We start from the raw sequence: 24,781 nt of genomic DNA, 5'->3' as shown, positions 1-24,781 counted from the left end.
AATAGTGTCTTAAATGTCATTTGTGTCGCTGTTATTGTGTATGCTCTAGAGTCCTGTGGTCAGTCCTGCCTTAGTGGCATCCGGTCATTCTCTACTGGAGTGGTGTCAGGAGGTAACACAGGGTCACAAGGGAGTGAAAATCAACAACTTCACCACTTCCTGGAGGAATGGCCTGGCATTCTGTGCTATTTTACATCACTTCCACCCTGAGAAAATGTAAGAAACATTTGATTTTGTGCAATATGTGTTTTACTGTGTGCAGTTTTATGTGACTTTTTGGTTCTCTTGCCGTTTACTAGAAATTTTGAAATGCTGGACCCATATGACATCAAACACAACAACAAGAAGGTTTTAAACCTTTTTATTAACATTTTTTTCTTCGTAATCATTGCTTAGTCAATCTTGATAATAATCATCCATCCATCAATCCTTCTGCCGATTTCAGGCCTTCGATGGTTTTGCCGAGCTTGGCATTTCCCGGTTGATGGAGCCCTCAGACATGACCCTGATCGCAGTGCCTGACCGTCTCATCGTCATGACCTACCTCAGCCAGATCCGCACCCATTTCACGGGCCAGGAGCTAAGTGTGCTTCACATCGAAAAGAACAGCAGCGAGTCCAGCTATGCAGTAGCAGGGAACCGGGAGGACCAGGAAGACCCAGAAGCGACGGTTCGCTACTGCACCCAGAGACTCCAGGAGGAGGGGATCAATCTGGAGATGATTGGGAGCGCAGGCCCGCCAGAGACTGAGGGCAAAAGCAGTAAGGAGGTGGTTCCCCCTCCGAGATGCAAACGTTCTCAGGTTCCTGGGCCCGGGGGGGACAAGCATCCAGTGCCACCACCAAGGACTCATTTTCAGTCCAAGTCAGGCTTCTCTCACGTCAGAGACGCTGATCTGGTGAAGAAGCGTAGGTCCCAGCGAAGGAGTGGTTCAGTGGAAGAGGGAGACATATCAGTGGTATGATGCCTTACTACATTTTTTATATGTTCTGTTTATTTTTATTGTTCTTTCCTCTTTTTTCCGCCTCTCATCTCTGAAATATAAGTATCTTTTCTTCATTGTTATCAGGCTGGCACAGTACAGGACCGGGAGAAATCAGAAACTGGTTAGTTGTTGTTTTTTAATGTAGGTTTTACAGTTAAAATGATTTTTAAATATAGATTTCTGTAGATTTTTATGAGGACATTTACATATTGGTTGGTAGTTTATTAATTTCTGTTTTTGCTTTACAGAGAAAACACACTTTGCAGTGGATGAAGACAGACCAGAGGGCCAGGTGAGTGAGCAGCCTCTTGACTGAAGGGGCTGAAATCATGGAACTGTTACTGAAACGAACATGAGTGCTAATTTGTGAGGATGAGCAGCTTTCAAAGAAACACGTGACTGTGTCAATGCCGAGACAGCGTTCACTGTTGTTTTCCTGCTTTTTAGTTGTCCGTATGTTTCTTGCAATCTAAGTCCTTCTGCATGCTTTGTGCTTTTTCAGCCATTCATAAATAGTTTTTTTTTGTAACTTTTGTAGTTTTCAAAATATTTCACTTCATTTATCAATAATTTCCTCATTGAAATACATAAGGATCTCTTCAGTTCCTTCCAAAACACTGTTCTGTTTCAGACCTGCTACTTTAAGCTTTTAAGCTAACTTATTGCTGCTTTTAGCTAGCATTTTGCTACTTTTAACTCTTAGCTAAAAGTAAGCTTCTAGCAATTCAGTTTCAGCTTCTTCAGCAGTTTTCATCATTCACTCTTCATTGGTCTTTAGTTAGTACAGCCTTTCTCACTAGTTTGATGCTTTTGCAGCTTTTGTCAGTCTTGTTATATTAATCTAAAAACACACTGATGTGTGTTTCTGTCCATGTTTATAGGATTCAAGTCAATATGTGTTGCATCAGATTGAAGCTCTGGAAGCAGAACAATTGTACATCGATAATAATGCAAGCGTGGTGGAGAGGAAACTCCGACAGTTAATGGAAACAGGTAGGGGTCTTGGTGATTAATAAAAGGTAGGTGGAATTCTGGGTTACAGATTAGCGTTGTCTTGGAGAAAAATGACAATAGTTTACATTGATGTTGCCCTTTTAAATTCTATAAATCATGTTTTGCTGTGGTATTGATTCAATTAAATTCACTTTATTTACACGGCACCTTTTCACAACTAAAGTCATCTCAGCAGCACCTCTAAATCACTGCAGAATACTTATAATCAAAAGTCAGTTTAATCTAACTCTTATAGAAAACACTCAATGATTCAATGAGAGACCATCATCTCCTGCCTTGGCTGCCAAAGTCTCAAACAAAGGTCTTGTAAAGTCTATTAGCACTCAGGGGCGTGTGTTGGGGATGCATCTCAGCTACTACCACACTAAATTATAGTTCACGGGGGTTTGTAAGGTTGATTAGCCATTGCAGCCATCTTGAATCAGGTTAACTCCAAAAATTTTAGATGTACATCAAATGATTACTTTCTTATATGGAGGTGGGTGATAGTTAGTAAAATGTGCTCTTCATAAAAAACAGTCTAGTTGCCCTCTATTCGAAGCACTTAGGAATACCACGACCAATTCATACAAGTGCTCCCCTGTACGAGGATTATAAATCTGCTGTTGATTTTATTTCATGTCATTCATAATCAGAATTAATGTGCAGATCCAGGACAGGGTGGGGTTCAGTGCCCTGTCCAGTGAGGGGGCCGGGGGATAAAACTTCTCTACCACAGATAAAAAGAGCAGACAGGTGATGGGAACGCACTTTGTTTCTGCAGGCAGTGACAAAGAAGGGGAGGAGAGGTTGATTCAGGAGTGGTTCACCCTGGTCAACAAGAAGAATGCTTTAATCCGGAGGCAGGACCACTTGCAGCTCTTGTAAGTCACTTTGTGTTGAATGTTAATATTAACTGATAATTTTGATTGCACTATGAGGTTCATTCAACAAAACTAAAGGCTTAGCACTCCTTGAAGGAATGCATATTGCCCGCCAGAGTTTTAGACTAAGGTCATCTTATGTTGAGAAATGACAGAGTTGTTTTGGTCAAACCTTAAAAATAACGTTATGGACAACTCTGTGTTGCCGTGAGATGTCGCACTCAAACTATGTGTTGTCAATGACTCTCAGCTACTAACACACCAAATTTTAGTTCAGTATCTGTAACACTGACTAAGTTATAGCCATTTTTGTTTTTGGCTGATGTGGTTCAGCTGTGGCAGCCATCTTGAATAAGATTGAGTAAGAAGGTCAATCAGTTGTAGATGTACAACCAGTGATTACTGTCTGCAAATACCATTAATTTTTGTCCAGTGGTTTCAGACATATTTTTGTAACATAAACACAAACACACTCGCAGACACAGGCAAAAACATCTGTCTTGACAGTGAGGTTCATCAGAGTATTGTTGGAAGCCAAACGAATATCATACTATAACTATAAAGTCAGCTCTGACATTTTCTTGGTGGGAAATCCCATCCAAGAAAGCACCTCTGAAGTCCAAATGGGATATATTAGTTTACAGGTGCCAGCATAGTGACATCTAGCTCTTCACCTTTGATCTTATAGATTTTAGTAAACTCTGATGAACAGTAAGACTTTACAATGCAGGACATCTCCGTTGGTAAGCTTGGTTTTGTAGGTGATGCATGTTTTGTTGTTGACAGGCTGGAAGAACAAGATCTGGAGAGAAGATTTGAGCTGTTAACCAAAGAGCTGAGAGACTTGATGGCGACTGAAGGTAGCTCTTTCTCTCCTAACAGCAACACAGCAGCAGAACAGCCAGTGTTACATGGAGCATCCTTTTCACATATTTTTGGTGTTTATTGGCTGTATTTGATATTTGCTTTAACTGTCCATGTTCAGAACAGCATCCAGTAACCAGTTCAGCTCCTTGACTCGCCCAGTTTTCCACTCTGGATTTTGGTTTCGGATTACTTGACCCTGCAGCATTAAATAATAATAATAATTAGCTAAGTCATCACCTGCCATGTGCCTTCTCTGTCCTGTGTTTGGGTCCTCTTAAAGCAGGCAGCCTTTACAACAAAAAGAACCATATCTGCTCCTCCTCTTGTGAAAGAGAACATATCTGGAGCTGACATTTATTGGCAGTTTTACACATTGGGACAAAGAAACCCACCAAAGTCCTGTTCATGAAATTTCGGCTTTAAACTATGTGAGCTGGTGTGAAAAATACTAAAAGATGTTAAAGCATTTACCTTTACTCTATTTTATCAATTTTATTTAACCTTTATATCACCAGGAAAATCCCATTGAGATTAAAAATCTCTTTTACAAGAGAATCTTGGCCAAGACTGGCAGCAGCACGCAGAAATGACAGAACATTCACGGAAATCAGAAACGTTGACATCGTCATAAATAAAGTAATTTAAAACTCTTCTGTTAAAACATTTACAGACAGATGGTTCCTTCTCAAAATCGGAAGGATCAGTGTTAAAAACATTTAGTGACAACAGCTCCTTTAAGTTCATGTATTTGAACTAATTGTCCTCTAATCAGAGAGTTGGAGGTTTTGATTCCTGTTCTAATAGATTGTTGGAGTAATTAGGCCAGTTTGTTGGGCAATAATTTGACGTACTGGATTTCTTGGACCTTCATTCACTTGAACTTCTATTAACTTTTTTGTTTTTTTATGTTAATTGTTATTGACTTGTGTGAAACGCCTAATTTCAGTGACTCGTAATAAAATGAGTTGCTTCAGATGTGCTAAAAATGTGAAAAGTTTTAGCGACAAATCCCACTGTTGCTGGAAGATTAAAGAAGTGGCTGACAGGCTAACAAACTATTAGCATGAACTGATTGTGTTGTTAGTATCTGTGGTGCAGTGGTTAAAGCTGTTGCCTCACAGCAAGAAGGTTGCAGGTTCACCTCCTGCCCTTTCTGTGTGGAGTCTGGGTGTTCTCACCCGGTTTACTCCGGGTACTCCGGTTTCTTCCCACTGACCAAAAGCATTAATTACTAACTCTAACATCTGTCCCTAGGTGTGAGTGAGAGGGTGAATGGTTGTTTGTATCTGTGTTGTGTTCATGGTTTTGAAAAATAGCTGTTTTATCAGCCTGAAAAAGGATAAATTTGTCTTTAGCTTAGCCAGAAAAAGGGCTTCGGCCCTTTTCTCGATGCTCTAAGACTGATGTCACGACTAATAACTACTGATGACTATTAGATAGAACGTCACTTCAAAAATGACCAGACTAGCCCTTTAGAACGTGGACAAACTGGAGGAAAGGGAAGCAGCTGCTCTACTTAAAGCTCCTCTATGGAGAAATAAATTGTTTTCACATTAAACTCACAGTTCTTGTCAGAAACCTGTTGATTCCTTCACGGGTCACGATTGGGTTCAAAGAACTGCAGTTGTCTGTAAATATGTTTATTGACAGTCAGGCATCCCAGCAACAGAAAACCGGCTCTACGCTAAAACCCATTAGAGAACAGAAGAAATCCTCGGTCATTTTTACCTGCAGTGTACCATTTGCTGCTTTCATTTTGCCCTGCCTCACTTCTGCTCCTTTGGTTTCTTCCTGACGTGCTGTCCCACAGAGCGTCAGAAGATGCGGATTCCTAGTCACAGACAGCATCTGCTGCTTCAGGAGTTGGTGTCTCTGGTCAACCAGAGAGACGAGCTGGTCCACAGTATGGACGCCAAGGAAAGAGGGTAATGTACCCACACAAACACACAAGTTCATGTCTCTATCCTTGTCAGGACGTTGTGTTAACTTCCATTCATTTCTGTAGCCTAACCATAAATCTAATCCCAAACCTAACCATTACTAGTACATGTCTACCTCTAACCCTAACCTTAACCTAAACTCAGTTCACACCTTAGCCCTAAACCTAACCTCTAACTCTAAAATGATGGTCGTCCCAATGAGGACGACCGGTTCTAACAAGGTAGGAGAATATACCAGAAAAGGTTCTAAAATGATAACACACACGCACACATACAATGTCAGTGTATCATGCAGTTAATAGATTACTTACACACAGGGTCTGAGTTCAGTGTGCTGTGTTCACAAATGTTTTCAGTATTTATGACTAAATAGTAAGCCTTTAAAAAAAAAAAACTATATATATATATATATATTAGTTTAGATCAGTGGCGTCCAACCCTGGTCCTGGAGGGTCACTATCCTGCATGTCTTAGTTGTTTCCCTGCTCTTCAGCAGGTCTCTAAGTCCTTCAGAAGCCTGTTAATCACTCAGTCTTTTAAATCAGATGTGTTAAATCAGAGAAACATCTAAAACCTGCAGGATAGTGGCCCTCCAGGACCAGGACTGGATACCACAGTTTTAGATTGGTTTAGAGCAGAGGTGTGCAATCCTGGTCCTGGAGAGCCACTATCCTGCATGTTTTACTTGTTTCTTTGCTCCAACACACCTGATTCAGTGGTTAAATTACCTCTTCATGTTCTGCAGGAGCCTGTTAATCACCCATTGATTCAAATCAGGTGTGTTGGAGCAGAGGAACAAGGAAAACCTGCAGGATAGTGGCCCTCCAGGACCAGGGTTGCCTACCCCTGTGTTAGAGATTTTTCATAAAGAAATATTAGCAAGTTTCTGGAAAAAAAAACATTGAGGGTTTCTGATGCAGCTACTTTCCAAAATTCCAACATAACTTTGTAATAATTGTAAATAAATGTAAAGTCCAACTTTCTGTGACATGTTTAATCTGAGTGATGCTCTCTGAACCAAAATCCCATTAATCTCCACTGCTTTGTTTTTTTCTGTTTTTCTGATCATTTTGTCCACGTTGTGCGGCACACCTCTACCACAAGTCAAAACGCATTATTCCTGATCGGGACGCACGTTTTGGTGTACAATAACATGTTTTATTTCAAACAAATTTAAGTCCGTAATAAGAGCTAAAAGCACTTCAGTGCTTATTAAAGGTGTTGACACCTTTAATAAATAAATTTACAGCAGCCATAGTCGAATGTCTCTGTGTTCAGACCATACATGGATCTAATCGGCAAACCGAATGTGATTCTTCTTCTTCTTCTTCTTCCCAGAGCTCTGGAGGAGGATGAGCGCCTGAATCGAGGGCTCGAGCAGCGGAGGAGGAAGTACGCTAACCAGCAGAAAAGTGAGAAGTGCCTCATGCAGTGACGCCGTCAACCCGCTGAGCCAGACCTCCAGGAGAAAATGGTTCCAGACAAAAACCAGGACGAGGCAGAGTGAAGACGACACACCTGATCCCAGCCTTGTACTTAAACACAGGACAATGTGTGTCGAGCCGACTCTCCATTAATCCAACGTTAAAGTAGAACTATCAGCTAACTATATATAAGCTCTAAAAAATATCCAAAATAAACTCCAGCCTCAGAGGATTCTGTTACAATATAACTAAAAACACAGTTTAAACAGTAAACTTATTTAACTAAACATACTTGGGTTTACTATGTTTCAGGAAATGAAATTTAAGGACATAAAAAACAGTTTATGCTTTTATTCGTTAGGTCAATTTTAAGTTTTTCTTTTATTTAAGCACAAATATGAGAGTATCTGGATCTGTCTTCTGCTTTGTTACTATTTTAAAGGAAACGTATCAGCCTCACTATGCAAGCTTTGTGTTCAGTGCCACTGAATGATGCATCTCATTCACCTCTCTGAGCAGCACGCTAAAACTTTAAATGTGAACGTTTTTTTGTGTGAGAGAGCGCTCCAGCACAGAGTTTAACATTCGACGAGAAAGATTTATTTACTTTTTATTTGTCCAAAGTTAGTGATCAGCCTCCATATTGTCTGATCTGAAATGTTTTTTTTTAATTGTGTTTTCCTTTAAAACAAGAATGTTGTGTAAAGGTTTTAATGTTTTATGTAAATGCTCGCAGTTTTTACGTAGTTGCTGTTTTCCACTTTTGAGTACCACTTTTGTGGGTTTGTTAAGGTTTTCTGAAAATATTTGCTGTTGGAAATGATTCTTTGTGTGTGTGTGTGTGTTTGTGTGGCTTTAATGTTAAATGTGAACTGTAAGTTTGGAAATACTAAAAAAATTGATTACCTTCATATGTTGTGTAGTTTTTCTTTACTTTTGCAAAACAAAGTGAAGTGCTGGCTTTCTACATGTCTGCTGGACCTTATCCTAAATGGACTTTTAAAGGATATTTACCTTTTGTTTTAACTTCCCTTCTTGATCAAATTAATCTCTTTTAGCTGGTTATAAACCACAGGCTTTTAGGTCAGCCGTCATCACTCCGTTCATCAAAAAGCCCACTCGTAATCTCAACATTTTAGTATCTCTAACCTCCCTTCTACCTCTAAAAAAAAGTGTAGAACAAGTTATTTTACAGCAGTTGTCCACCCACTTGGTTGACAGGGATTTGTGCGAAGAATTCCAGTCCGGTTTTAGAGCAAATCACAGCGATTATAAATGACCTCCTGACTGCTTCAGACTTGTTTCTGTTCTCATCCTGTTAGATCTCTCAAACTGGTTTAAATCGTATTCGATCTTTTCTACTTTCTTTGGGTTCACATTGTGTCGTCCACACCTTCCAGAGTTCAGCTTGGTGTTCCACAGGGTTCTGGGTTTGTTTTTACTAGACATGATTCCCCTGGGCAGAGCCATTAGGAAGCACAACGTGGATTTATATTGTCACACCGAGGATAGTCAGCTCTGCCTGTCCATAAAACCTGATATACAGTGCTGTGGAAAACTATTCACCCCCTTAAAACTGTTTTTGCCTTTTTGTCACACTTATTTGTTTCAGATCATCAAAAAAAAAAGATATGTAGTTAACCTGAGTAAATACAATGTGAAGTTTTAAATTGTTATTTCAACTATTAAGGGAAAAAGCTAACCAAACCAACCTAGCCCTATGTGGAAAAGTAATTGTCCCCTAAAACTAATAAAGCGTTTGTAATAACTGATAATGAGTCTTTTCACATCTCTGTGGAGGAATGTTGCTGCTGCAGAACCCAAACTGGTCCTGAGTTTAAGGTGAGGAACTGATGACTGGATTAATCTCCTTCAGAATTCATGGTTCCATCAATTACAGCAAGTCATCCGGGTCCTGAAGCAGCAAAGCAGCCCCAGACCATCACACTACCACCACCATGTTTGACTGTGGATTTTTTATGTTCTTTTTCTGAAATGCAGTTAGTTTTACTCCAGATGTAACGGGACACACACCTTCTAAAAAAGTTCCACTTTTGTCTCGTCAGTCCACAGAATATTTTCCCAGAAGTCTTGGGGTTTATGAAGATGTTTTTGGTAAATGTGAGTCAGGCCTTTGAGTTCTTTTTGCTCAGCAGTGGTTTGGGCCTTGGAACTCTCCCATGGAGGCCATTTTTGTCCTTCATCTCTTTATTATTGTTGAATCATGAACTCTGACCTTAACTGAAGCAAGTGAGATTTGCAGAGCTTTAAATATTCTTGCTTCTTTTTTTTTCTTTTGAAGGGAATGTTTTAGGACATCTTTGGGGAACCAGTTCATGACTGCGAGCACAACAATGTTCTCACTAGATGGTAGAAGACCTGTAATGAAATCCAGGGAATTGTGGGACCAAGGTCCACCAGGGACAGGTAAGCCTGCAGCTGGAGCAGAAGTGTCAAACTCCAGGCCTCAAGGCTCTACTGTCCTGGAAGTTTTAGGTTTTTCTGCTCAAGCACACCTGATTCAAACGGTTTAATTACCTCCTCGCCAAATCATCAAGTTGTCCAGGAGCACGACAACAAGTCATTCATTTAAACCAGGTTTAAAGCAAGAACACATCTAAAACATGCAGGACAGCGACCCCGAGGAATGGAGTTGGACACATGAACGAGAGGCAGAGGGAGTGTGAGGCAACAGCAGCACCTGCTGGACAACTTCCAGAACTGCAGGTTGCTTAATGTCTGCCTGAAAAATAAAGAATAATAAGAAAAGAGTAGAAGGGAAAGAAGAAGGAGAGGAACCCTGACACACAGAACAAGACCACCAGTCTCATCTCAGCTGGAGAAACGTAATGCTTGGGGGGCAGTTTGACCTGGTGTCAAATGTTCTCTAGATGATTATTCTGTTTCTTCCTGATGAGGACATATCAGAAGACCTGTAAACTAATCTTACTTTCCATAACATCCAACATGAACATTTTGAAATTTTGAAAAGAACATTATGTTCAGTCTTGTGCAAAACTGTGACATTTTGTGTGATCTATGATTAGTGCTTGGAGTATGTGTTGGGGATGATGCTCAGCTACTACCAAACCGAATTTTAGCTCAGTATTTGTAAAATCATAGCCATCTTTGTGGTCGCCATGATTGCTTTGCTGTGGTGGCCATCTTGAATAGAGTTGACTCCAAAGGTTAATCAGTTGTAGAGGTACATGCAGTGATTACTTTCTGAAAGTTGTATTCAAATTTGTCCAGTGAGCCACGAGACACTTTGCTAACAGACACACAGGGTTGCCAACTTTCAGCAACAGAAATGAGGACCACTGAGAGGACAGGGGTGCAAAGTGAGGCGGACATTGTTGTTATTTAGCTGCAAGACACCGTATCTACTAAGACTTAAGTTGTGAAGAAAAATGTAACAACTGAACATGTTCTGCTTCTTTTAGTTTTACCAACTTAATTTCAGCTTCTTCTCCTTGTTCAGCAGCCATTCAGTTACAAGAAGAAACTGAAGTTGTATTATACAATTGGAACTTTACTCTCTGCACTTTCTTGTTCTACCTGTGGGTATTAGCATGTTAATATTTTTGTATATGTTGTATTATGTTAATATGAGGTAAAAGGTCCCCAGGAAGAGTAGCTGAAGGCTAATGGGGATCCAAAATAAACCAAAAACACTGCATTATGAAAGTTTTCCAGTCCGTGTTTGAAATCTCGTCACTTTAAGTAATAATAATAATAATAATAATAATCAATCCAATTTATACCGCACTTTTCATTAACAAAAATCTCAAAGTGCTACACAAAAATAAATAAAACCCTGCAGCTAAACAGCAAACTTTTTTGTTAGTTTTAATGAACCATAGATTACTGCTGTGTTTAACATCATTTTTCATTTGTGTAGGAACAGGTTTGCGCAGGTTTCTTAAAAATAAGACACATGACACATTGGAAGACGCATTATCCGCCTAAAAAGTAAAGAGTCTTTTTATTTTAAAATACGGGACGACTCTTTATTTAAAGGAACAGGTGGCAAACTCTACATATAATACATCAAAACTGTCATGTCCACTTAGTCTTTCAGCAGCGGGCTTTAAACATGTCATAAACCATCGTTTTACATAATGGAGGACGCACCGGCACAAACGCATCCGGTAGCGACACGTCATCTGTCGTCACTTCCGCACCTGCGCACTCAGCTTGAAGCTTTAACAAACAGCTAGCGTAGAAAGGTAGGAAAAAAGAGGAAAATAGAGCCGAATAAGTGGAGCTAGTGTAGATATGCCTTCTTAAATCGAAGATATATTTAGACTAAAGGCAGAGTAGAGCTGAAGAAGCAGAGAACAGCAGTACAGACGGTTATTAGCCCTCTAAAGAAGTGTCTCAGATACACGGAGCTGTTGTCCGAGTCATCTTTTTCTGCCGTAGTAGGAAGGAAGAGTCCATTCACCAACAGAGAAACACATCCCCAGTGAAACCATGAATCCTGAGTAGTAAGTTTTCCTTTAAAATGCTCACTTCTAAGGTAGCTCCGGTTCTGTGTGTTGAAATAAAGTGTGTTTTACACATAAGTGACGGATGCAGCGGCGGCTGATTTAATTAAATGTGAAAATAACACTAAATGGTTTGCTCCAAGCGTCAGCTGACGACTTCTCCTGCTCCTTCGTGCCCTTTCTGGTCATTTAGCAGAACCTTTAACCCGATAAATGGTTTCGAGGAGCCGCTGCTGACTTGTTGACTTTCGTATTACACCGAGGGTTAGCTGAACTCGCCAGCTGCTCGGTGGTTTTAGTTTCACACGGAAGTTTTATCTCGGGTCACAGAGGCTTCAACGCGGATACGGGGTTTATTTCTTCTAATAAACAAAAGCCTGGTGTTAACTGGAGGAGTGCATGTCGCCCGCCGCATTTTCATGCCAGAGTTTTATCATCTTATGTTTAAAAAAAAGGACAGTTGTAGCCAAACCTAAAGTCTCGTGCGATATCGCGAGATGTCACGCTCGGAGTATGTGCTGGCGGTCAGTTTCGGCTACTACCACATCACATTATAACCTCATATTTGTAAAATTCACTGGGTTACAGCCATTTTTATTAATCTAATGTTGATTAGCTGTGGCGGCCATCTTGAATGGGGTTGCTTCCAAAAGTTAATCAGTTGTAGATGAACATCTGATTATTACCTTTTGAAAGTATAATTTAAAGTCATCCAGTGGTTCATGAGATATTTTGCTAACAGACAGACACGGGCAAACATGAATCGCCCACCTTCGCTTTTTGGGGGTGGGCGGGTTAGGGTCACATATGTTTTAAGCACATATGTCTTAAATTTTGCTCTGTTTCTCTGCAGCATCTTTGAGTAATTAATTCTCCCAAGCCTACAGAAGACACGTCCTGCAGGGGAACTGAACCCCTAATTTGCTTCTTAAACAGATAAGATATTTATTTAACATTGAGATCGTTAGGAAAAAAACATTGGACATTGTACTGTAAAGCACATTCACACATTGATGAGTAAATTTACTGTCCTATATAAATATATAGATAAAAACGAAACAGATTAAGCAGAGGACAATTCAGAATGGATCAGGATTTGTACTGAAAGATGTGATTTATCGACCCTTGGGGGTCCTCTTTCCATGGTACTACAGTCTGATAGTTTGACCTGATGAAAGAAATAATCACTCAAACATGCTGCAGTGAAACAGAGCAGAAATTAAAACATATATGCTTTGGAGGCTAATAAACGAGACTGACCTGAAAAATAGACGAGTAATAAATATTGTTAACATGGTGTGACCTCAAGGATAAAATGAAGCCAGTACCTAAAATAAATAAACATTAACATTGTTACGTGTACAGTTTCACGGTGTGAACAAACCACAAAATAAGTTACTTAGGCGGCAACAACTAAAGTCAGAGCGCAGCTGCTGGTACTGCTGGTACCTGCAGGGTGGGCCGACTTTCCTCAAGGTCTCCTCCCTGGACATGCCGTCCTGCTTGCCCACAAACACAACAACACTTATAAAATGTCCAGTATCTGCTCTTCTGGCCTTAACATGAGCAAGGATCTGGCTGTGGCGCAGCTCATCCAGCCGAAGGTCCACTCGGGTGACCCAAAAGTGTTTAATTTCACCGGAGCTTGCAGAGACGAGCTGACTTTTATCAGATTAACAAATCCAGCAGCAGCCCGGGTTGATGATTTGTCTGTAGTGAAATAAAGCAGGCAGCTCCAACAGGACAATTTAGTTTTGACAACCGACCAAAAAACGAACAAAGAAAAAAAAATGAATCCATGAGTAGCATTGATAAATATAGGTTTTAAACCCCCTTTTTATTTTCTGCCATCTCCACAGCTGGAGTTAGCTGTTCTTTTTATATGTAAGATGGGTTGTATTATACTCTGTCTGTCCATCTATAGACCGTTTCTTGTCCAAACTCTAACTCTGCATCAAGGTAACATAGAAATGTCAAACTGCATAGGTGGACACCTCATGGAACAAGGATGATCCCCATTGGTTTCAAGGTCAGGTGACCCCTCTTTGTTAAACCTTGTCTTTGCTCCAGCTTCACATCTGAGAAACAGAGAAATGTCAAACCCTTTGTTCCCTGCATAGTGCTTGCCGATGGGCGTATGTTGGCGGTACCGTTGTTGGAATATAATCTTGTTCTGTGCAAAAGATCGCCTTGAAAAAGGCGATGCTAACAAGCTAGCCACATTGTTTGTGTCTGCCATAACTGCTTTGAACACAAAGAACTGACAATATCACTGACACCGCCCCATGGGGCTTCAGGAAGGCTTATCTAATGAATAGATGGATGGATGGATAGATACTGTATCTGAGATTATGCTGATGACTCGCAGGATTTTACTCTGTGTGTGTGTGTGTGTGTGTGAGTCAGGTGGTTTTCCTCTGGGCCTCCTCAGATGTCATCTGTAAATGTTGTTTCCATCCTCACTCATGCAAGTCATGGGGGTATCTCACAATATGGGTTATGTGAAAAGAGTAAGTTAACCTAGAGTTTGGTAAAACTGTGATGCTGTTCAGATTGTGTGTCTCACACACACACACACACACAGCCACGTCACACAGAGGCTGTCAGTGACCAACAAACAGGACATCAGCAGATCTGATGATCTGTAATAATGACACATTCAGATGTCAGAACTATATTATTATATTTAAGTTAACAAGGTTCAGAGCTGTTTGAGTCACATTTTTGTAGAGTTATCTCTTCATGAGCCTAATTACCTAATAGATATGGGAGAAACTAAGAAATAAAGGCACATACAATTATTAGTACCTTCGCAGAGCAATAACTGAAGACTTTAGCTTGTAAAAACCCTCCACACTGAAACACGATGCTCTGACAGCCCTCAACTGTTTAACAGCTTCACTGTGAATTTAACATCAGCTCCGCTGCTCAGACTGTTGTTCTGTGGTTGACAGAACGTTATAGCTTACACTGTGACCACAGCGGGTCCAAAAACAATCAGAACAAGCAAATTAAAGACAAACTTGCCGCACTGCGTCCTAGTATTGAGATAAGAAACATTCCATTAAAACTTTTAGACAATAAAAAAATTGAAACAAACAAAAATAAATTATCTTCAGAATATTCTCATAGATTTGCTGTTTATTTGTCTTAAATCATCTGGCAGCTGAACACTTTTTTTTTTTTTACCTTGACACATCCAGGTAGGGTCACATGAGTTCAGTAGGAGGTCCTACAGCTTGGCTCAGACTTCCAAACACAGGTGGATAAAAGGGTCCAGAACTCCTCCGAAGGTGGTTTGAGTGGAAACGTTCTTGCTTGTTGAGAGTGCTCATGCTTGGATTTGGTGCTGTCAGTTCACAGTCGGACAGCTGAAGACGGCAAATCTGAACAGAGTTCAGAACTGAACCTAAGACTGTTTTAAAAAGTGATTCAGAATCTTCCATCAGATGTCCCCCCACAACCTTACTAATTATTCCTTCTTCAGTAATGTAAAATACGCTAAAGGAAAGTTCACATCTGTCAATTTACTTCTCCATCTACGTTCCAACCCTCACCTATAGTCATGAGGTTTGGATCATGACTGGAAAAACGAGATCCCTGATACAAGCAGCTGAAATAAGGTGAGGAGCTCGGAGTAGAACCGCTGCTCCTCTGCATCAAAAAGAGTCAGCTGAGGTGGTTTGGACATCTGATAAGGATGCCTCCTTTTGTTGCTTTTTCTTGCACGTCCCACTGGGAAGAGACCAACAGTCTTTACAGATATTTAACATTATCAGCACAGTTATTTAAAACGTTTTTTTCTTTTTTTCAGTGACTATTTGTTCAAGCTGCTTCTTATTGGAGACTCTGGTGTTGGAAAGTCTTGTCTTCTTCTCCGCTTCGCAGTAAGTAGTCGTGTCTCTCGCGTGACTTCTTATTCTTCTGAGTGTGTAAATGTCCCAGCTCCTGTTGAAACTTTTCTTCTTTCTGTGTTCTGCTGATGGTCTGAATAAATGCAGTTTTCTTTCCTTTGCTTCCTGTGCAGGACGACACCTACACAGAGAGCTACATCAGCACCATTGGAGTTGACTTTAAGATCCGTACCATTGAGCTGGACGGCAAGACCATCAAGCTGCAGATTGTGAGTTCACTCACACACACACACACACACACACACAGATGAAACTGGATGTTTCCATACACTGTATAAAGAGAGAGCTTTTTTTCTCCACTGTCATGATGTTCCTGTTTTAGGTCAGTTAGGATTTTACAAGTTATTTCTAGATCATTTTTGTTTTCTAGGTGCTCAAATATTGAGAAATATTTTTATTACTCTTTTAAGAGTAATAAAGCCACAAGTTTTTTATCCGTTTTCTTGTTTGTTTTTTTTCTCACGCACTGTCTCACTTAGTTTAGAAATAAATTAACTTTTTGTTTGTGCCTCAATTAGAGCTGCACAATAATTTGACGAACAAAATAACAATCTTGAGTCTCAAATTCTTCCGATCTCATTTCTAATTAAAAGCCCAACATTCCTCAGAAGAATGCATATCACCCACCGCCCTCGATGTCAGAGTTTTAATCTAAGATTATCTTGTGCTGACAAATGTGTTTTAGTGGATTTGGTCAAATGTTACGTACATTATTGTGAGAAATTTCAAGATTTTGAAAGACGTCATCGTTCACAGTACGTGTTAAAGATGACTCTCAGCTACTACCACACCAAATTTGAGCTCAATATCTGTAAAATAAAAAGCGCTATATCCATTTATATCCAGGTGACTCCAAAGGTTCATTCGTTGTAGATCCAATATTGCTTTCTGCAAATTTTATTGAAATATGAAGCAGTCAGAGTTTTTACAGCCTGACCACTAGAACTGGTGGGCAGTGATGGATTTACTCGTGTTTGTGCGTTTGTCTGTTATCAAAACATGTCATGAACCACTGAACATAAACGATATAAACTCTGGCACGGTAGATGTGTTCTTGCTTTAAAACACCTGGTTTAAATGGATGACTTGTTGCCGTGCTCCTGGAGAACTTGATGATTTGCTGAGGAGGTGATTAAACCGTTTGAATCAGGTGTGTTGGAGCAGAAAAACCTAAAACTTCCAGGACAGTGAAGCCTCGAGGCCTGGAGTTTGACGCCCCTGCTTTAAGGGATTCCTAAATAATTCCTAGACTTCTAACGTCTTCTTTCTTTCCCCTCTCCATGGTTTTTTTTTTTGCTCTGTGTGTCACAGTGGGACACTGCAGGCCAGGAGAGGTTTCGCACCATCACCTCCAGCTACTACCGTGGAGCCCACGGCATCATAGTCGTTTATGATGTGACGGATCAGGTGAGCCGGTCTGTTTTTATTTATCAAAGCATCAAATCATAACCAATGATTGCAGCACAGCAGGGCTCACTGTTCGGCCTCTAAACCAAACTTACACAATGCAGCAAGTTTACAGTGTCCATATCTTAGTGCAGATATTCAGTTCTTTGTGTCTGTTTTCTTGTAATTTTTCAGGAATCTTACAACAACGTCAAACAGTGGCTTCAGGAAATCGACCGCTATGCCAGTGAAAATGTCAACAAGCTTCTGGTGGGCAACAAGTGTGACCTAACGACAAAGAAAGTAGTGGATTACACAACAGCCAAGGTATGGTGGCCAGTACCAATGTGGAAGTGATCAACTGAAAGTAATAAAAATAAATTTTATTGTCCACTGGCAATAATGTGTCACAACCTGGCTGTCGAGGGACATGACAACGATAAGGAGAGGAAGCAGAAAAGCAGTTTAAATAGTTTATTTTAAAGCAAAATTATACCTAAATAAACTAAGAAAAACATGTGGTTGGAGAAATCTAAGCTCAGTCATGTCTGTGTGGCTGAGTGAACATGGTGAATGCAAATGTTTAAATGTTAAACCAAACAGGAAACCTGTCCCAAAAAGAGAGAGCAATAAGAGCTCTGCTCAGAATGCAGCTTTTATGATGTGGAGCTTCAATTCCAGGTGTTCTTAATCAGTGTGGCTGCTGCACTTTAACCAGTGGGATCCGTTCCTACAGCAGCTCAGAAATAATCCCCGTCAGAAAACAGCTGGCAGAGCCGCCACAGATGTTTTCACCTGTCTGTGCCTGCGTTTGTCTTATGAACAACTGGATGAATTCTAATGAAACTCTCAGAAAGTATTCATTGGATATACTTCTACCATTTTGGATGGTTTCAGGAAACTGCTGCTCCTCTGAGGTAGTTTGGGCATCTGTTTAGGACGCCTCCTTTTGGAGGTTTTCCTGGCACGTCCCACTGGGAGCAGATCCCGGAGTAGAACCAGAATTCCTGGGAACACTTTGGGATCCTCCAGGAGGAGCTGGAAGTGTCGCTGGGGAGAGGGAGGTCTGGGTTTCCCTTCTGGACCTGTTGCCTTCATGACCCGACCACAGATAAGCAGTAGAAGATGGATGATTAGGAAACAATCATTGGATAATTCAGCGCTCACACTGGCTGAGTTTTATTTGTTGAATTTTTAGGATCTTTTCATTTTTGCCTTTTGTTAATTTCAGGGTATTTCTGTGACCTTTGCAGGGCTTTTCCTTCTTTAATGAAAGGGTCAGAACAAATTAGTCCACATTTGTAACATCCGATGAATACTTTCTGCAAGTTCAGTTAAAATTTGTGCAGTCGTTCATGAGATATTTTGGCAACAGGCAGATGCACGGACACACACAGACAACATTATTGTCCGCCTTCACCTTTTGGCAGCAGGCGATAACAACACAACCCACTTAACAGATGCATCATTGTGACCAAAGCACAGACGTTGTGTCAGCTTGTATTAAAGGACATATTTCTTTACCAAAGCACCTCTGGGACAAAGAGACTCCAAGTAGAGAACCTGTTCGAGCTCTAAGGACATGTTGTGTCCCGCTGCCAGTCCACCAGAGTGAAAACACAGCTCGTTTCATTCTCCTCTCCTCTCTTCCTGGCAGGAGTTTGCTGATTCTTTGGCCATCCCCTTCTTGGAGACGAGCGCCAAGAACGCCACCAACGTAGAGCAGGCTTTCATGACCATGGCGGCCGAGATCAAGAAGCGCATGGGACCGGGGGCCACGGCCAGCGGGGACAAGCCCAACTTAAAAATCGAGAGCACCCCCGTCAGGCAGTCTGGAGGAGGCTGCTGTTAAAGGACCCCCTCTCCCCCAACCATCACCTCTACTGAAGCCGCCCTTTAACCCCCTGTGTTCTTTCATCTCTTCATTCCTCCATCTTGTAACCTCCCCCACCTTATTACCCCCATTTGGACCTATTTCATCCTATCAGGGCATCAGAGAAGGCGGGACAGGCGTGTTGACGCTGGGCTGTGACTTTCTTTAGGGTTAATTTGTGAATCTTCCAAAACAGAGAAAGGCTGGAGGTGGTGGGCAGAAACAGACTCTTAAGGTGGTATCTCACTGCTGCTGACTAGGCGGCGACTCAGAATTGTGAGAAAATAGGCTAATCTTCCATTAAAGCTTCACTAAACTCTGAGTGTTCACCAGTGAAGCATGCAGCTGCATTTTGAATGGCTAAGTTTTAAAAAAAACGCAGCTTATTGATTTAGTCTCTGTGTGTTAAAATCCATCTTCAGCGCTCTTAAGACGGGCCGGAACATGTTGGAACAACTGCACGCCTCTGCGAGGAAACTGAGACATGATGCTGTTCTCCAACTAGTCACAGCCCAGTGACATACCACCTTTAAAGTTGTGCTTTTTGCCAGAGGGAGCTTAGTGCTGATTTAAGGTGGAATGGAGGCAGGGGAAAAGGTTTAGGCGTCAGTGAGGTTCTTCCCACACAGACACACACTCACGCTGTAATAGTCAAATGGGTTCAAGTCATTTTGGCCGAACATATTTTATATTTTTTCTGCTTGTGTTTGTCCATGTCCCCTCGTCTCCTCGTCCCCTCATCGTCCACACACCTTCCTCTTCATTCCACTTTGACTCCCTGGATCTGATGGCCCGCTCCAACTCTCGCTCACCGGCTGTGAGTACTCTTAAATCAGAACCCTGCCTAAGTGTTCCTCACCATGTAACCTCTCGTTGCGGGGTCCAGGGAAGTCCGTCTGACAGATCTTGTCTTCTTCAGTGGAACTCGTTTCAACCTGCATATAAACTCGTCCAGTGTAAAGAGTTATAGCCTTAAATGTCTGCTGACATTAGAGAGTAGTTTCAGCGTGAAACCCAGAGAGCTCAGTTGTGATCTAGCTAGGAAAGTTAACTCTGGTTACTGAGGCCATTTTGAGCAAACCGTGTGTCCTAACTTAGACTGGATGATGCAGCGTTGCATTCATTAAAGAATGTAAAGACATTTCTTATTCAGACTTGGTAAGGTGCAAAACCGGAAGCTTGTCCCGCTCCTTGTGTGTGCTGTATCAGAGGCTGTAGGTGGGTTCTGACTGTTGGGAGACTCAGAGGGGAGAAAATGGACGGGTTTTCCATTGCAGTCTTTGAAAATACTGTTTTTTTTGTTGTGTACACAACTTGCAAAACTGTACCATAGGCTAGTGGTTCCCAAAGTTGGGGTCGGGACCTCACAGTGGGCCGTGAAAGACCAAGTCAGGGGCCTCGAGACGATTTCCAGAAATTCAACTAAAATGTAGAATTGATTGCTTGTGGTAAATTGTTGATAGTTGTTATAAAACCCCAAAAGCAGAAGTCATAAATGGATGAATGTATTCTAACAGTTGTTCAGGCTGTTTGGGTTGTCATTATATTCTTGTTTTCTTCACTTATTAGCAAAGTTTGAACACTTTAACCAGTGATAGTCAGGGAAACACGTCTCTGCTGTTATTTTGTGGGTCAAAAGCTGAAAAATATGGGCACTACTTTTCTAGACTGTCCATGTTTTAGTTGCCTACATCATGCCCACCTTGGCAAACGCCTCTAAAGTGTACTCCAGTAGATTGAATCTACTGGAGTACACTTTAGAAATGACTTGGAGCAATTTTTAATCATTATTTATCAGCAGCGTGGTTTCAGACCTGCACATTCGGATGTTTTCTGTCAGAGGAGGAGCTCCCTGCAGGTGTCAAAATACAGCTTTAGCACTCAAGAGTTTACAAAAAACCTAAATTTAGACACCTTCACATCCTGACCGCGAGGCTCTGAGGCTCTGAGGCTCACTCGAGGAAACCGAGATCCCCCGCAAGCGCTACGAGACATTTTGGAGACTCCTAGGCTTGCGCCGTTCACCAGCTGGCCTCCAACAGCTGCAGTCCAGAGAGAAGGCTGTAAGCTGTGGCTTTAGGTATTTTTTTTATTTAAGTTGACAGCTTTCAATAGAAGTAGTCTGCCGAGATGCATCAGGAGACAGCGACTTTCTGATATGACAGTAAAAAATTCTGTCAGCATTATTGTTCAGGCTGTAAGACCGGCCGAGGGGTGGGGAGGCTGGGGTTTACTGCTCTGCTTTTATTGTTTCTGTTTTCTATACAGTGACCTCCAGCTTTTGTTCAGGCCAGGAAAGGTTTCATGATGTTTGCAGATGGTTTAGGGACCTACCTTTTGTAGTTTTTTATTTGCAGACCAACCCGTTGAACACAGTTGTCTTAAATGTCTCAAATGAAGTCTTAAATTTGATTAAACAAAATGTTCAAACATATAGAACATTAACACAGCTGAGCTCATTTATAAAACTCATTAGATTCAATCAGAGTCACTGACATACACGAACACAACTCTGTGTGTAATCATTAGGCAGCCAGTTAGCTGCTGTTTTGAATATGAGGAGTTTTTCCAGCCTTAACATCAGATATTAGGGAGGTGGTCCTTCAGAAAGATGAGAAAATATGGAACTTCACTCACCTACAAAAAAAGCAGAGAGCCATGAAATGAGGCTTAAAGCTGTTTAAAATTAAACTTTACATGGACACGTCGCAGATGAGGTTTATTTAATTAAAAAATAACTAAGAAAAGAAGAATTTTAACACAAAAATGGCCTCTAGTAACGCATAAGCAGCAAAGCAACCCTATAACTGTTCTGTATCTCATCGCACAGCTTTGAAGTAAAGCAAGCAAACTGCACATCAAAACGTGGGCCTCAATTAGGAACAGTGTGCCGTGACTTTTGGTTGTGTTACGACACAACGTAGACAAAATCTGTGGGGGGGGGGTTTAATGGGATTTTGGTGAAACGTGAGAAAAGCCAGTCTTGGTTGGAGCTCTGCAGTAGAAACCTTATTTAAAGTGTCAACAGGTCACAGAAGGTTGGACTTTAGATGACTCAACTGGCATATTTTGTTTTATCTTTATCAATCTTGACAAAAAGTACAGTTTAAGTTTGATTTTTAGACTTTTCACAGGATGTTCAGCTAACAGCTGACGTCACGGACCTTTCAGTTGTCTAAAATATTGAAATCCTTTGCAACCAAACTTGTCTTTCTCCTACAACTTTTTTTTGTGGTACATACACAAATGTTACATGAAAACGTTGGTATTTTTCTCTTCTTTCAGCCAGTGTGCGTCTCACTGCTATAAGACTTGAAGGTTTTCTCTCAAATCACCTGCAGAGTGCACAGCCAGGACTTATCTCCGACATAAAACACAGCAGAAACATCAACATTCACATGTGCGACCAGCAGAGCCTTCTGCTGCTCACGGTTCAAGAATTTTTCAAATCAGAGTAATAGTTTTCCCACAGTGAGCGTTTCCTGCAGGCTTACTTTCAGTCTGCCTCTCGTTAACCCGGCGGTCAGGGAGCGACACACACAAGTATCAGGACCCTTCAACGATTCATTTTTTTCTCCCCAGGATTGTCAGTTTCTGTTCTTCATCTGAACACATACAGTAAACATTTTTACTTGGGTGTCAAACATGGCCTCAAACTGATGAAGAAATCTGGAAACAGAAGTTTGGGGAAGTCTCCCGAGACAGGAGAGGTGCAGGAGCTCTGGTAGTTGTGTCGGTGAGCAGTGATTTATTTTTTTCCTCTGGAAGTTCAGGGACTGACTGGTCTCAGTTTGCTGACCGGATATGAACTCCCAGTCTCTCCAGTTTCTGCATTTTTACCACTGTGCTTAAAAACAAAACAAAAACTCACCTGAGGTGCCACGAAGGGCATGAATACACAGAGACTGACATCCCATCACTGGCACCTCCTGGAGATCGGGAGTGGAACTGTTTCTTTTTGATTAAATTGAGCCTGATGTTGAGAGGCAGAATGGCAGCAGCTGTGTGTGTGCGTGGATAGCGTGTCACACTCCAGAGCTTTTCGTACAGCGACATGCTGCTCTTAACTGGTGTAGCTGCAGAACAAGGCGACCCTGGATAAAACCCAGCACTCTAACACACACAAGGATGTTCCAGGGCTTCATTACAAATTCTTACTTTTCTTTTTTTTTCAGCAGGCCTTTATTATGGCGGCTGGTTTTAGTGGATTCACTGAATTGTGTAGTGTTCTGTGTAGTCTGTAGTGTGAGGGGACACTGATCGGGGTGGAGCGTTGGTTCAGGAATGTGATTTGCTTTTGGGTTTGTCCTTTTTAGTTTCGCTTAACATGTGTATGTTACTCATTGTTTGCACACTTGGTCTTTGCTTTTTAATAGCTGAAAGTTGGCGAAGGCGCTGGTTAGATGGTGTTTCTTTAAAAAAATAAAATAAAGAAATGAGCACCAGGCAAAAGTTGGCACGTCACTTTTTCTGTTTGGCTTCTTCTTGGTTTGATTTTGATCATGTATTTTTATGTACATATTATAAATATATATGTAATAAAATTAATAAAAATATCACCAACCAGAGAGCTGGTCTGACATTTTTCTCTTCTTTTTGTGTGCGTGATATTCTGACGGGTGCTGGAGGAGAGCAGCTGTTAAATGTCACTGCTAAACGTGGATTTAAGTTATAACAGAAACGGTTTATTTCATGTAAAGGATGTGAAGAGCCTGAGGTTGGATAGTTGTATCAGTTATCCTCTACTCTCCATGTTTGATGTCTTACACAGGACTTTTAACACAGAGTTTAATAAAGCAAACCAACAATGAATCCCTTAAATGGACTGATAGTGTTTTCTTTGACAATCACTTTCAGATGAGTAAAGTTACTTGACTCAGAAAATAAGCTGCGCGTTCTCAGCAGCGTGATGGTGTCCTTTTGTCCAATCCTGGTCCTGCAGGGCCACCATCCTGCAGGTTTTAGGTGTTTCTCTGCTTTAACACACCTGCCTCGAATGATTGAGTGATTCACAGGCTTCTGCAGAACTCGAAGACTTGATGAAGAGCAGGGAAACATCTAAAACCTGCAGGATAGAGGCCGTCCAGGACCAGGACTGAAGATTCTCAGTCATCCAGGACAAACAAATGCAAAAAAAAATTGAAAACAATATAAAAACAAACTTGTATTCTGTGTTTGAAGATGTTTCACTTCCCATTCCAGGGAGCAGGGATCATTTCAAAACTGGACATTTAGAAAACTCAATGATATTAATGTTTTGTTAGACTAGGGAAATGAAATCTTAACTACATGAAAACAGGTTGCCATCTTTAAAGGTACTCCTGCGACAGACTGTATGAAATCCAACATAAACATAAACTGAAATGTATCAAATGGTGCAGTCTGAAAAAGTTTACTCCGATAGTTTTTCAGATTTATCGATGCCGCCCAAACATCAGACTCCTCTTCATTCATTCCATCAGTTCTTATTTTCAAGTGCATTTGGAGCCATTTCTCAAACGATATCGTAGCCTAACGGCCTAACTAAACGGTCTGCGGTATTTTCACGTTTCTTTAGCTGAAGCAAGTGTCTATCAAACAGCTAGCTTCCTAAATATAAATATGCTTCCTGCTTTTAATATTATGTTGCTTAAAAGTATGGTTTCCTCAAATAATTTATTAGGGGGGGAACAATCTCTATTTTTTTCCCCAAAACTGAGGGAGTCCGGACCCCTCAAGCCCCCCCTGGGATTTCCGCCAATGCAGCTTTCAGTCGTTCACGTCTGCAGATATCCTTGAGTTTCCTGCTGCCCCTCTCTTAACGAGAGCAAATGAATGTGAAGTAGAATGTGGGGCAGAGCAGGTCAAAGATACGTGACATGCTGCAGCTCCCGTTCACCTCTCCACGTATGTGAGCTGCAGTATATCAAACAGCTGGGATGGAGCTTTTTGAACAGGGTGAGGGCTGGAAGAGGCACTCTGTTCCTCCTCCTGTAGAGATGCACGGGGCTGCTGATGACCTTGAGTTATTTTTAGCACGACGGGG

The 24,781-nt window shown here is 41.2% G+C and overlaps 2 protein-coding genes across 8 annotated transcripts in view; both read left to right on the top strand.

Moving 5' to 3' along the window:
- ehbp1l1a (EH domain binding protein 1-like 1a) overlaps positions 1-8,004 on the top strand; it is a 35,333-nt gene extending 27,329 nt beyond the window's left edge. For all 7 annotated transcript variants that reach the window (XM_017427039.3, XM_017427037.3, XM_037976536.1 and 4 more), the window contains 10 exons: positions 50-216; positions 300-348; positions 446-958; positions 1,070-1,106; positions 1,234-1,277; positions 1,867-1,978; positions 2,763-2,862; positions 3,649-3,722; positions 5,540-5,654; positions 7,008-8,004. In XM_017427039.3, the coding sequence (XP_017282528.1) occupies positions 50-216; positions 300-348; positions 446-958; positions 1,070-1,106; positions 1,234-1,277; positions 1,867-1,978; positions 2,763-2,862; positions 3,649-3,722; positions 5,540-5,654; positions 7,008-7,104 (1,308 nt within the window). In that variant the 3' untranslated portion in view covers positions 7,105-8,004. The remainder of the gene's footprint in view (positions 1-49; positions 217-299; positions 349-445; positions 959-1,069; positions 1,107-1,233; positions 1,278-1,866; positions 1,979-2,762; positions 2,863-3,648; positions 3,723-5,539; positions 5,655-7,007) is intronic.
- Positions 8,005-11,258: 3,254 nt separating this feature from the next.
- Positions 11,259-23,326, top strand: rab1ba (zRAB1B, member RAS oncogene family a). The gene is made up of 6 exons (XM_017427058.3): positions 11,259-11,583; positions 15,398-15,470; positions 15,611-15,706; positions 16,809-16,904; positions 17,079-17,210; positions 18,541-23,326. The coding sequence occupies exons 1-6, from the start codon at positions 11,570-11,572 to the stop codon at positions 18,733-18,735; spliced, it is 606 nt and encodes a 201-aa protein (XP_017282547.1). The 5' UTR covers positions 11,259-11,569; the 3' UTR covers positions 18,736-23,326.
- The last annotated feature ends 1,455 nt before the right edge of the window (positions 23,327-24,781 follow it).

This window comes from Kryptolebias marmoratus, linkage group LG7, assembly GCF_001649575.2.
Source record: "Kryptolebias marmoratus isolate JLee-2015 linkage group LG7, ASM164957v2, whole genome shotgun sequence".
NCBI lineage: Eukaryota > Metazoa > Chordata > Actinopteri > Cyprinodontiformes > Rivulidae > Kryptolebias > Kryptolebias marmoratus.
This window is presented reverse-complemented; position numbering and strand designations above follow the sequence as displayed.

What these genes read in the sequence shown, in the direction of transcription:
- rab1ba (XM_017427058.3), top strand. An exon ending in AGACCATCAAGCTGCAGATT is followed by an intron (nt 15,707 to 16,808) that starts GTGAGTTCACTC and finishes TGTGTGTCACAG; the next exon opens with TGGGACACTGCAGGCCAGGA. An exon ending in TTTATGATGTGACGGATCAG is followed by an intron (nt 16,905 to 17,078) that starts GTGAGCCGGTCT and finishes GTAATTTTTCAG; the next exon opens with GAATCTTACAACAACGTCAA.